This window comes from Musca autumnalis, unplaced genomic scaffold, assembly GCF_047663935.1.
Source record: "Musca autumnalis isolate F117 unplaced genomic scaffold, ASM4766393v1 scaffold_4, whole genome shotgun sequence".
In the NCBI taxonomy this organism is placed as follows: domain Eukaryota; kingdom Metazoa; phylum Arthropoda; class Insecta; order Diptera; family Muscidae; genus Musca; species Musca autumnalis.
Window position 1 is genome coordinate 229668831 of NW_027411977.1, and position 14343 is coordinate 229683173.

Sequence of the window (14343 nt, forward strand, 5' to 3'; positions counted from 1 at the left end):
ACTTCTTTGTCGAGTACCAAAATACCTTCCCGATCATCAAGTCACCTCCAAACTTCTTTATCGGGTATCAAACCACCTTCAAACTTCATTTTCGGGTACCAAAATACCTTCCCGATCATCATGTCACCTTCAAACTTCTTTGTCGGGTATCAAACCATCTTCAAACTTCATTTTCGGGTATCATACTACCTTCACGAGCATCAAGTCACTTTCAAACTTCTTTGTAGGGTTCCAAACCAACTTCAAACTTCTTTGTCCAGTACCGATATACCTTCCCGATCATTAAGTCACCTTCAAACTTCATTTTCGGGTATCATTATTAAAACCACTTTCAAACTTTCTTCTCGAGTATCAGAACCACCTTCAAACTTCATTTTCGGGTATCAAAGTACCCTCTCGAGCATCAAAACTACCCTCAAACTTTTCTTGGACCTCAAATCACCTTTAAACTTATTTATCGGGTATCAAACTACTTTTTCGAGTATCAATCCACCTTCAAACTTCTTTGTAGGGTATCAAACTGTCTTCTTGAATATCAAATTAAATTTGCCTTCAAACTTCTTTGTAGGGTGTAAAGCTGCCTTCTCGAGTATCAAACTACCTTGAAACTTCTTTTGCGGTTGTCAAACTGCTTTCTCGGGTATCATACCATCTTCAAACTTCTTTGTCGGGTATCACATTACCTTCTTGAGTATCAAAACAACCTTCAAACGTCTTTGTAGGGTATTAAACCACCTTCAAACTTCTTTTTCGGGTATCAAACAACTTTCTGCAAAATCCAACCACCTTCAAACTTCCTTGTCAGTTGTCAAACTGCCTTCTCGGGTATCAAACCACCTTCAAACTTCTTTGTATGAGTACCAAACCACCTCTAAAGTTATTTATCGTTATCAAACTACCTTCTGGAAAATAAACCACTTTCAAACTTCTTTGTTGGATGTCAAGCTGCCTTCTCGAGTATCAAACTACCTTGAAACTTATTTTTCGGTTGTCAAACTGCCTTCTCGGGTATCAAACCACCTTCAAACTTCTTTGGTGGTGTCAAACTACCTTCAAACTTCTTTGTCGGTTGTCAAACTAGCTTTTCGAGTATCAAACCGGCATCAAACTTCTTTTTTGGGTATCAAAACAACTTTCTAGAAAATCAAACCACCTTCAAACTTCTTTGTAGGGTATCGAACTACCTTCTCGATTAACAAACCACTAACAAACTAACTTTAAACTTCATAATATGGTGTCAAACTACCTTCAAACGTCTTTGTCGGTTGTCAAACTAGCTTTTCAAGTATCAAACCGGCATCAAACTTCTTTTATAGGCATCAACCTACTTCGTAAAGCATTAAGCAACCTTCAAGTTTATTTTCCGAGAATCAATTCAACTTCAAACTTCTCCGTAGGCAATCAAACCAGCTTCAAACTACTTTCTTGGGTATTAAACCACCTTCAAACTCCTTTGTCGGGTATCAAACTACTTTCACGAGTCTTAAACCACCTTCAACCTTCATTTGTCAGATATCAAACTCTACGCAGACTATTTTGGTGAATATCAAAATACCGCAATTCTCCTCGAACCACATCCTTCAACATGAAACTACTTTATCAAACATTTGTGGTGAATGATTTGTCCTAAAAGTTCGTAGCTTAGGCTACAATTTACTCAATCCACTCTATGGGTCCTAGCATGTGAATGTGTGTGTTTTTCTTCGAATTTATCCAATTAATTAACCCCTAACCGGTCAATTTTAGCTGCCACTTATTGTCTATTCCTAAAAAATATAATTTTCCTGGTTAGCCGCCCGGCTGATTCCATCCATGTCCCCCAATTAGCATGACAAACAAGCAAATATTAGGCGAGATGACGCCACTACAATAAAAATGTCAATAAATTGAATATTACTATTTTTGTGTGTATTTGAGCTCACCAAGCAAAACCGCCTCTCCGAAGCGGAATAATTTTCAGTTCGCCGACTATTTTCCATATCGACAGTTGTTGGCTGTGGCACGAAATTAGTTAATTTCATTTCGAGCAGGAATAGTAATTGGGAGAATCAGAAATGTATGGTAGGGAGGGAGGAAGTGGTTGGTGGGTGGCAAGGAAGGAACCTCTTTCATTGTGAATTGACAAGCAACAACAAGCAAAACGCCAAATGAATGAATGGAAAATAACCTCAAATATCGCCAGACACAAAAATATAAAACTGTTATGACTGCTTCGGTTATTAGACTTTTGGTTTTTGTTACTGGCTGCCGCAGTGTCAATACAACGGTGTATTTTAGTTGGCGTGTGGCTGCCTCAAAAAAATTACCGTGAGAAGTTATTGTGGAAAAATAATTTGAAACAAAAAAAATCAATAATAAATAGTAAATTAATAACAATGCATAATACCCTCGAAGAAGAGTCAGAGGATGACAATGATGTGAGTATTTAAAAAAATCGGATATTCAATTGTGACAAAGTTACTTCCTTTCGCTCAAGGCACATCGTTTTGAGACGACATTACACTTTGTTTATAATAAATACGATATTTAATAATAAAATATTTTGTGTAAATATATGTGTTATTTTTATCGATTTTCTCACCAACACCAAATGTGTGGTCTGCTGCCGTTTTGTTTCTATCCCCAAGCTTGGGACATGTGTGTGTAATAAAGTTTAAAATTATTTTCAAACAAATAATCGTCTCAACCATTACATTGTGTTCGTCTTGGCTGTTGCGTTGTTGTTGTAATTTTGTGTTATTACATTTGAAATTGAATTTCAGAATTCTAGAAAAATTATTGTGATTTCAGTATTTTTTATCAGCTGCCAGCGGAAATTTTCTTACTACATTGCCTTTGCTTGAATTGTTAGCCTCACTTGCAACTTGTCATTTGTGTCAAGGCAATGACAGACAGAGAACGTAGGGAGTCACACTTAGTTTCCATGTTAATGGGTTTATCGATTTTTTGTGAGGCCAGACAGAAACAGACAATAATGTAAAGGTCATGCGAACTATTTTATAGCACTTTGGGATTAAAAATAAACAGAGGTTTTCAAAATCCTTGGAAACAAGAAAAAAAGAGTCATTTTGCTAAATATCCTCAGCCTATAGTACAATAAAAAACAAACAATAACATGAATGGTGGACATAAATGCAGGTGCCTAAAGATATGAATATGGGATCAAATTACTACATCGAGGATCAAACCAGCTTCAAACTTTTCTGTTGGGTATCAAACTGCCTTGTTGAATATCAAACAAACTTGAAACTTCTTTTTCGGGTATCAAACTACCTTATCGAGTATTAAACTACTTATCAAACCGCCTTCAAACTACCTTTTCGAGTATCAAACCTCCTTAAAACACATTTGTCGGGTATTGAACTACCTACTGAAGTAACAAATCATCTTTGTATGTTGTTAAACTACCTTCTCGAGTGTTAAAACACCTTCAAGTAACACCTTTAAATTGTTTTTTCGGGTACCAAACTACCTTCTCGAACATCAAACCAACTTCAAGCCACTTTCAAACTTTTTTGGCGGTTACCAAACAACCCTCAAACTTCTTTTCCGTATAAGAAATAACTGTCGCTAGTATCGAACAATCTTCAAACTACCTTCTGGGGGTATCAAACCCCTTAAAACGTAATTCTTCGATATCAAACTGCCTCCTTGAGTATCAAACCACTTTCAAACTTTTTGTGTTCTATTAAACTATCATCTCAAATATCAAACCACATTCAAACTTCTTTGTTGGATATCAAACTACATTCTCGTGTATCAAATTACCTTCAAACTTTTTTGTTGGGCATCAAACTACCTTCTTCAGTAGTAAAACACCACCAATGTTCCTTGCCTGGTACCAAACTACCTTTTCGAGTATCAGACCACCTTCAACCTTCTTTGGCGGGTATCAAACAACCACCAAATCATCTTTAAACTTCTTTCTTCTACCTTTTAGAGTATCAGACCACCTTCAAACTTCTTTGTATGGTATTAAACTATCATCTCGAGTATCAAACCACATTCAAACATCTTTGTTGAATATCAAACAACATTATCGTGTATTAAATTACCTTCAAACTTTTTTGCTGGGTATCAAACTAACTTCTTCAATATCAAAACACCACCAAAGTTCCTTGCCTGGTATCAAACTACCTTTTCGAGTATCAGGCCACCTTCAAACTTCTTTGGCGGGTATCAAACAACCACCACATCACCTTCAAACTTCTTTGTCAGGTATCAAACTGCCTTTTAGCGTATCAGACCACCGTCAGACTTCTTTGTATGGCATTGAACTCTCATCCCGAATATTAAACCACATTCAAACTTCTTTGTTGGATATCAAACTCTATTCTCGTGTATCAAATCACCTTCAATCTTTTTTGTTGGGTATCAAACTACCTTCTTCAATATCAAAACACCACCAAAGTTCCTTGCCTGGTATCAAACTACCTTTTTGAGTGTCAGACCACCTTCAAACTTCTTTGGCGGGTATCAAACCACCTACTTGAGTATCAAACCAGCTTTAAAGTTTTTTGTGGGGTATCAAACTAACTTCCCGAGTATCAAACCACCTTCAAACTTTCCTCAAATTTCTTTGACGAGTGTCAAACTACCTTCTCCAGTATCAAACCGACTTCAAACTTCTTTGTCGGGTACCAAACCACCTTCAAACATCAGCGTCGTGTATCAAACTATCCCCTCCAGTATCAGACCACCTTCAAACGTCTTTGACGGGTATAAAACTACTTCCCTGCGAGTATTAAACTATCTTCAAACTTATTTGTAGGGTAACCAACTACCTTCTCCAATGTCAAACTACCTTCAAACTTCTATGTAGACCATAAAACCACATATAAACATATTTGTCAGGTATCAAACCTACATCAAACCTCTTTTTAGGGAATAAACATTTTGTCAGGTATCAAACTACATTCTGCAGTAGCAAACTACCTTCTCGAGCATCAAACCTTCAAACTTCTTTTTCCGGCATCAAACTACCTTCCAGAGCATCGAAGCGCCTTCAAGTCCTTTGTTGGATGTAGACTACCTTGGGTATCTTGGGCGGGTACCCAACTACCTTCTCGAACTATCTCCAAACATCTTTGTAGAGCATCAAACCACCTATAAATTTATTTGTCATTTATCTAACTAATTTCTCGAGTATACTATCACCTTTAAACATCTTTGTCAGGTATCAAACCTCCTTAAAACATCTTTGTCAGAAATAGAACTGTCTCCTTGAGTATCAAACCACAATCAAACTTCTTTGTCGGTTATCAAACTACTTTCTCGAGTATCACACCGCCTTCAGATTTCTTTTTCGGGTACCAAACACCTTTATCAAGTATAAAACCATTTTAAAATTTCTTTGTCGGTTGTCAGACTACTTTATCGAGCATCAAACTGCCTTCAAACTTTTTTGTCGGGTATCAAACTACCTTCTAGAGTATCAAACTACCTTCAAACTTCTTTTTAGAGCATCAAGCCACCTATAAACTTCTTTGTCGTTATCATACTACCTTCTCGAGTATCAAACCGCCCTTAAACATCTTTGTCAGGTATCAAACCTCTTTAAAACTTCTTTGTCAGAAATAGGAGTGCCTTCTCGAGTATCAAACTACCTTCGTAACCTACCTTCAAACTTCTTTGTCGGTTATCACACTACATTCTTGAGCATTAAACCATCTTTAAACTTATTTGTAGGTTATCAAACTACATTCTCGAGTATCACACCGCCTTCAGGTTTCTTCTTCGGGTATCAAGCCCCTTTCTCAAGTATAAAACCATTTTAAAATTTCTTCGTCGCATGTCAAACTACTTTATCGAGCATCAAACCACATTCAAACTTTTTTGTCGGGTATCAAACTACCTTCTAAAGTATCAAACCTCTTCCAAAGTCCTTTGTTGGGTATCAGATTACCTTAAGACTTCTTGGTCGGGTTGCCAACTACTTTCTCGAGTATCAAACTGCCATCAGACTTCTTTTTAGAGCATCAAACCACCTATAAACTTCTTTGTCGTTATCAAACTACCTTCTCGAGTATCAAACCGCCCTTAAACATCTTTGTCAGGTATCAAACCTCCTTCAAACTTCTTTGTCGGATATAAAACTTCTTTCTCGAGTATCAAACTACCTTCGAACTTCTTTGTCGGATATCAAACTTCCTTATTGAGTACAAACCACCTTCAAACTTCTTTATCGGTTATAAAATTACTTTCTCGAATGTGAAACCACCTTCAAATTACTTTGTCATGCGTCAAACCACCTTCAAACTTCTTTGTCGTGTATCAGACCACCTTCAAAGTTCTTTGTTGGGTATCAAATATGATTCAAACCATATTTAAATTTCTTTCTCGAGTATCAATCTACCTTCAAGAGTATCATACCACATCCCAACTTCTTTGTTGGGTATCAAACTACTATTTCGTGTATTAAAACCACCATCAAACTTATTTTTCGAGTGTCAAATCATCTCCAAACTTCTTTATCGGTTGTCAAAGGTGGTATCAAACCACCTTTAAACGTCTTTGTCCAGTATCAAACTACCTACTCGAGTATCAAACTACCTTCTAATTTCTTTGTCGGGTATCAAACTATTTTATGAAGTATCAAACTACCTTCGAACTTCTTTGTCGGCTATCAAACTACCTTATTAAGTATCAAACCATATTCAGACTTCTTTATCGGGTATAAAACTACTTTCTCGAGTGTGAAACCACCTTAAAATTACTTTGTTGTGCATCAAACCACCTTCAAACTTCTTTGTCGTGTATCAAACCACCTCCCAACTTCTTAGTTGGGTATCAAATAAGAGTCAAACCATTTTCTAATGTCTTTCTCGAGTATCAAAATTCCTTCTAGAGTATCAAACCCCCTCTCAACTTCTTTGTTGAGTATCAAACTACCATTTCGAGTATCAAACATCAAACCACCACCAAACTTCTTTTTCGAGTGTCAAATCATCTCCAAACTTCTTTCTCGAGTATTAAACCATCGCCAAATTTATTTTGAGTCCATTATGCTACCTCGTAGAGTGTCAAACCACCTTCAAACTTCTTTGTGCAGTATCAAACTACCTATTCGAGTATCAAACTACCTTCATAATTCTTTGTCGGGTATCAAACTACCTTCTCAAGTATCAAACCACCTTCAAAATTCATTAAATAAACTACTTTCTCGAGTGTCAAACCACCTTCAAATTACTTTGTCGTGCATCAGACCACCTTCAAACTCTTTTTCTCTCGAGTATCAACAACTTTCAAACCTTTTTGCCGGATATCAAACTACCTTCTAGAGTATCTAATAACCTCCCAACTTTTTTGGTGGGTATCAAACTACCATTTCGTGTATCAAACCACCATCAAACTTCTTTTTCGAGTGTCATATCATCTTCAAACTTCTTTGTCGGATGTCAAATTACTTTCTCGAGTATTAAACCATCGTCAAATTAATTTTGAGGGCATTAAGATACCTCCTAGAGTATCAAAACACCTTTAAGCTTCTTTGTCAGGTATCAAACTATTTATTCGAGTATCAAACCTCCTTCAAACTTCTTTGAGGAGTATCAAACTACTTTCAAACAAACTTCTGTGTAGAATATCAACCTCCTCCATATCTTAACTGAAAATTATTAAAAAAGAGACTTGAATCTTCTTAATGTTTATTGAAAGCAATATAAAATCATGGACAGGGCTTTTAACCAGACATGGAATTTTCTTTGCATTTTTTCACTTTTACTTCCTCCATCTGTGTTATGTTTACAATATTTATTGTCCAAAGTGTCATGAGTAATTGACATAAAACACTTGCTGGACGCATTCAATGCATTGTATGGAATGCCTCAAAATACAAAAAGAAAACACAAACATGAGTAATGCGTTTTATGTGGCTTCACACATATTTATAGAACTTTGGAATCATCATTGGCATCATCGTGGACAGATAGATCCCCAAGAATATACACATTTTGCTAAGGAAAATATTCTGTTGCATATTTACGAAAATGAGCAACATCTTTGGTGGACAGTAAAATCATCAAAGCATGAATGACAAATGGATGATTTTTTAGAGACTCTTAAATATTTTTATATGCATATGTACATATGTGGAATAATTTTAAAAGGGGATTTTTGATTTAGAACTTCCATTAGAAAATCATTTTCATATTTATAGTTTTTTTTTTGTGGACAAAAAATTTCCTTTCCATGGTGTCGGAAAATTCCCAATGTTGTCCATATCCCAACCAAACTTTCATTGACTATCTTCTTACACAAAAAAAATGAAATATAGACAGAAAACAAATTGAGGTTAATCTTATTAGCTTAACATAAATATTATTTATGTTTGTATTTTCTCACATCCCCATTTCCTCCATTTTTCTTCCAAGTTGTTTTTTTGTTTCTTCCAAGTAATGGCTGATTAGTTTTCCATTTCTATTGGCTTTGTATTTTCTTATTTTCTTTTTCAATGTTATTGGTATTTTGTGCTCATCTCATTCATAGTTTTACTATCAAAAAAGTAGAAAGAAGAAAAGTTCATTCTTATTGTTTCTTTCTCTTCCTCTTCACCTTTTTTTCTAAACATATTCATGTCTTCCACATGTTTACATTAAAAAACTGTTGTTGATTTTATTTCAAAATGGTATTTTCTTGGCAATTTTTTCTACGTTTTAGTAAATTTTCAGAAAAACAATGTTTGTTTAGATTTTCATAATGTAAACATTTGAAAAACGAGAAGAATATATATATTTCTAAATATTCTCTATGTACCTTGGCACAAATTGTTTGCACAAAAAAAATCACCCTCCTATTTGTCAGAGTGCCTGCATCAATTTATCTAATGTTTATTTGTTAGCTGCCTGAGCAAAATATTTTTTGCTCTATGATTCAATTAAGCTAAAAAATAGCAAAATTTATTCTACAACATGAGGCAAACATATGTCATAAGCAAATTTTAATTATTGTATGTAGACGCCAAAATAAGTAAAACACAAAAAAATAATCTAATAGACATTTTTGAATGCTTCAACATGTTCGAGGTAGTTTGAGCTCCACAATAAAGTCTGTGAACAATTTGAGGTGCCACCTATCAAACTATGTCGGCATATTCCATCAAGTACCTCCTCTGCAAATGTTCAACACAGTCCTCTGTTCCCTGATATATGTGGTCGCCAAAATATCCCAATATTTACGGCCATTGTTTCATACACTTCTACAAACGTCCAATATTAAGTAAAATTTATATATTTCGCCTAAAAGTAGACTCTTCAATTTATCTTTCATAGATAATTTAACCAATAGAGATGTTAGATATGAAGTATAGATGTCGTTAGAGTATATAATAATCTTTTTTGCAATTTTATTAAACTTCAAAGCAGATGTCCAAAGATTCCGCTTTATTTAGCAATTAAAAAAACATTTCCGAATTCCTCATCACCTAAACCTTTTGTAGAGGCTGCCAAAAATTATTTAAAAAATCCACGTTGCCTGTAGAGGCTGCCAAAAATTATTTAAAAAATCCACGCTGCCTGTAGAGGCTGCCAAAAATTATTTAAAAAATCCACGTTGCCTGTAGAGGCTGCCAAAAATTATTTAAAAAATCCACGTTGCCTGTAGAGGCTGCCAAAAATTATTTAAAAAATCCACGTTGCCTGTAGAGGCTGCCAAAAATTATTTAAAAAATCCACGTTGCCTGTAGAGGCTGCCAAAAGTTATTTAAAAAATCCATGTTGCCTGTAGATGATGCCAAAAATTATTTAAAAAATCCACGTTGCATGTAGAGGCTGCCAAAAATTATTTAAAAAATCGACGTTACCTGTAGAGGCTGCCAAAAATTATTTAAAAAATCCACGTTGCCTGTAGAGGCCTCCAAAAATTATTTAAAAGATCCACGTTGTTCTAGAATTCTCCAAAAATTCTTTATAAAATCCACGTTACCTTTAGAGGCTGCCAAAAATTATTTAAAAAATCCACGTTGCCTGTAGAGGCTGCCAAAAATTATTTAAAAAATCCACGTTGCCTGTAGAGGCTGCCAAAAATTATTTAAAAAATCCACGTTGCCTGTAGAGATCCCCAAAAATAATTTAAAATATCCTCGTTGCCTTGTAGATGCTCCCAAAAATAATTCAAAAAATCTTCAAATCTTTTTATAAATGTTAAAGTACATTTTCTTATTGGTCCATAGGCCACCAAACTTGGATTAAATTCAAAATAAGTCGACCCATTTTCTTCACTTTCCCCTTTTCGTTTTTCATATTTTCATTACTTTCGCTTTTCATATCGTCTTCACCAATTTCATTTCACTTTCTAAACAAAAGTCGGCTCAATAATTCTCTCGACTAATTCCAAACGAAGCCTACATTCTATAGGCCATCACCTTAACGTATTAACCTCCACCAATGACCTTATTTTCATTGTTATTTTTTCTTCTCTCACTCTCGCTCTTACATACAATTAATCAACAGTAATTGTTAAAATGTATTTATTTTCTAATCAGCTATTCCATATTGTTCTCCAACTTTTTTCTCCACCCAACTTATCTATTGATTGGAAGCATGAAAATGATTCAGCTCAATTAATAATGGCCATATCATCATCGTACCAACAATACCAACAGCTGGGCCCATTATTTGTTTTTCAACTATTCTTCTTCATTTGGCTAACTTTCCAATTAAGACCTGGTGCGCGAAGCAGAAGAAGCCAATATCTTCTCAATAAAGAAGCAATTATAACTAATTGTTTAATAAATTATTTATTTTAATTGTAATTTATTAGTAGTAGCAACAAAAAACATATGTGGAAACAAGTGGAATTTTTGAATGGTAAATGTTTTCCATTTTGAAGACAATGGCGCATTTTCGTAATTAGAATATTGGGCGCCATCATGGTGGAATGACCTCATTGGATGATCAAGGTCAGTTTTTTGATAAGTGATTGTCTGATGGGTCAAAGCTAAGACTAGGATCATGAAATTTATGAAGAAGTTGACTATTGATACATGATAAGGTTGTGGAAGAAATGTTGGAAAATGGAATAAGGAGATCGTCGAAATTTAGCGCCACCTATATTTCAAGTTTTAGGTTATGGTTTTGAGGAAGTGGACTGAAAAAGATGAATTGGTAGGCATATTTTGTGGCGTAACATTAAGTACAGTCAAACTGCTCTATCCGGTAACTGTGGCGGACGAAAAATTAATAACTTATAGAAAAACTTCGTCTAAAAGAAAATTCTTTATAGAGAATTATTTATTATAATGACGTTCCTTGTAGAGGAGATGTTCGATTATAGTAACAGTAATAAAAACAGAATACCACATTAAGTGCGAATCAGCTGAAAGTTTCTACCATTTTCTTCAGACGGATGACCAATAAAATATTTTGCACATGAGTCAATGGGAGTGTCGTTTTTTTTTTTTTAAACCCAAGTAATGCCATAATCTTTATTCTTGAAATTTTGCAGCAGGGTTACTATTATTGCGTAGGTTTAGGTTTTTAGGAAGCAGATTCTTGAACTACATTCTAGAGTGGTATGAAAATAGCCAACAAATTCTTTATGTTATACCAAAAAGTAAATGTAAAAGTCAGCTGGCATGTTCACTAATCATCAGACCCAGGGTGAAGGACAAAGGCTAGTGTTACAGATTAAGCAAAAGATTATCTCAAATTTCCTTGCCAAAATTTATGGAATATGCAAACAGATACTTGTAAAAAAAGTTGCAGTAAAAATGTAATAACACCATCTACACTCCATATAGAAAATGATTTTTTTCTAGATTTATCTGAGATAGACATAATGAGCATACTTTTAGGCGGAATATAAAATTAATAAATAAGTAAATAAAAAATTAAATAAATACATAAATAAATAAATAAATAAATAAAGGAAGAAATAAATAAATAATGCGTCAATTTCTCTGGCGAAATTTTCTAAAAATCACGTAATTTGATTTCTCCACGTTCTTTGAATTATTTGACATAATTTTTCCCAAAAGGGAAACTTTTTAAAAACCTCGGAAATTGGTTCCTCTGTGCTCCCTAGAGGGATTTGACATGATTCATGCCCCCAGAATATTTTTGCGATTTTTTTGTTAATTTTTTGCAAGAAATAAAAATTTCCCTTGCAGAAAAATTTAGGTTACAGTCCAAATGTCAAACCCAAAACAACGGAAATCGACTAATGGTTGATAAATATGACCATTTCTAGCGCTAGCAAAAATTTCCCTAAAAATGTCCCAAAAGGGAAATTTTCTAAAAACAGTAGAAATTGATTTCTAGTTGATCATAGATCACTTAGGCGCCATTATTAAAATTTTTCAGCCATAAATAAAAATTTCCCGTGAAGGGAAATTTAGGTTACAGACCAAATTTCGAGACCAGAAGAACGGAAATCGACTACTGGTTGATAAATAAGACCATTTCTAGAGCAAACAAAAATGTACTTAAATATTTCCCGAAAGGGAAATTTGCTTAAAACCTCGGAAATTGATTTCTCGGACATTTCCTTGCAAGGAAATTTTGGTTTGAGGTCAATTGTCGAGTGTAAAACATCGACTTTGAGGAAATAAATATTTACATTTTGGTGCTAACAAAAATTTCCCTAAAAATATTCAAATGGGAAATTTGGTGAAAACCTCTGGAATTGTCTCATTAAACTAATTTGGAGTGACTTTTGTTAATTTTCTTCAAGATATAAAAATTCCCTTTGAAGAAGGGTTGAAGACCGAATTTCAAGCCCAAAACAATGGAAATCGACTATGGGTTTACATATAAGACAATTTCAGCTGCTAACAAAATCTTCCCAAAAGGGAAATTTTCTAAAATCAAAAGAAATTCTTTTTTCCAATATTTCTAGATCACTTTAGCATAATTTTTTTCATTTACTACATAATTAAAAAATTTCCTTGAAGGAAAAACGAGTACTGGTTGAAATTTTAGGCTATTTCATTTCGGAAATTGATTTCTCCTTTCTGTTCTTTCTCCTCACTGTTCAACATTCTATTTTTTTTCGCCATAAATAAACATTTCCCTTGAAGGTAAAACAGGTAAACGACTACTATTATATAAATGCAAATAATTTTTTCTCAAAAAATTATTTAAAAATTTTTTTCTTATCATAAAAAAATTTCCCTGTAAGATGCTAACAAACATTTTCAAAAAAAAAAAAAAAAAAAAAAAAAAAAAAATCTAAAATCCTCGAAAATTAATTTTTCATTGTCCCCTCTAAGGAAAATTCATGTTGGAAAGCAAATTTTGGAACCAGAATTTCCAAAATCAACTTGCAGACAATAATTAAACTCATTTTAGATATTAACAAAATTTTCTTAAAAATGTCCCAAAAGAGAAATTCTCTATAAACCTCGGAAACGCATTTCTCATTCTTCCCTCTACGGAAATTTACATTAGATACTAAATTTCGGGACGAAAACTACAGAAATTAACTTACAGATAATAAATAGCCCATTATAGATTCTAACATTTGTTCCAACAAGCCTCGGAAATTGAGTTCTCATTGTTTCCTGCAAGGGAAACTTATGTTGGAAGGAATGTCTGACATATAGGCCAGAGTATCAACAAAATCAAAACAAGTCACTTGCTTCGACATGTCACAAATAGAAAACCTACAAAAATTATTTAAGTAATCCACGTTGCCTCTAGAGGCTTAGAAAAATTCTTTAAAAAATCCACGTTGCCTCTAGAGGTTTAGAAAAAAATCTTTAAAAAATCCACGTTGCCTCTAGAGGCTTAGAAAAATTCTTTAAAAAATCCAAGTTGCCTTAGAGGCTTAGAAAAATTCTCTAAAAAATCCACGTTGCTTCTAGAGGCTTAGAAAAATTCTTTAAAAAATCCACGTTGCCTCTAGAGGCTTAGAAAAATTCTTTAAAAAATCCACGTTGCCTCTAGAGGCTTAGAAAAATTCTTTAAAAAATCCACGTCGCCTCTGGAGGCTTAGAAAAATTCTTTAAAAAATCCACGCTGCCTGTACAAAGTTCCAAAACTTATTTAAAAAATCCACGTTGCCTGTAGAAGATTCCAAAAATGATTTAGAAAATTCACGTTGCCTGTAGAAGATTCCAAAATATATTTAAAAAATCCACGCTGCCTGTATAAGGTTCCAAAAACTATTTAAAAAATCCACGCTGCCTTTAGAAGGTTCCAACAATTATTTAAAAAATCCACGCTGCCTTTAGAAGGTTCCAAAAATTCTTTAAAAAATCCACGCTGCCTTTAGAAGGTTCCAAAAATTCTTTAAAAAATCCACGCTGCCTTTAGAAGGTTCCAAAAATTATTTAAAAAATCCACGCTGCCTGTAGAAGGTTCCAAAAATTATTTAAAAAATCCACTCTGCCTGTAGAAGGTTCCA

General features: G+C 34.1%; 1 protein-coding gene across 18 annotated transcripts in view; it reads left to right on the forward strand.

Annotated features, from left to right (window-relative positions):
* The window catches only part of nuf (rab11 family-interacting protein nuf), a 278513-nt gene that overhangs the window by 239402 nt on the left and 24768 nt on the right, over nucleotides 1-14343 (forward strand). Inside the window, exon 1 of one of the 18 annotated variants that reach the window (XM_073981428.1) lies at nucleotides 1899-2417. The exons of 16 other annotated variants lie outside the window; for them this stretch is intronic. In XM_073981428.1, the coding sequence (XP_073837529.1) occupies nucleotides 2376-2417 (42 nt within the window). In that variant the 5' untranslated portion in view covers nucleotides 1899-2375. Of the gene's footprint in view, nucleotides 1-1898; nucleotides 2418-14343 lie in introns of those variants that run through there. One more of the 18 variants, XM_073981430.1, reaches the window with a different exon arrangement.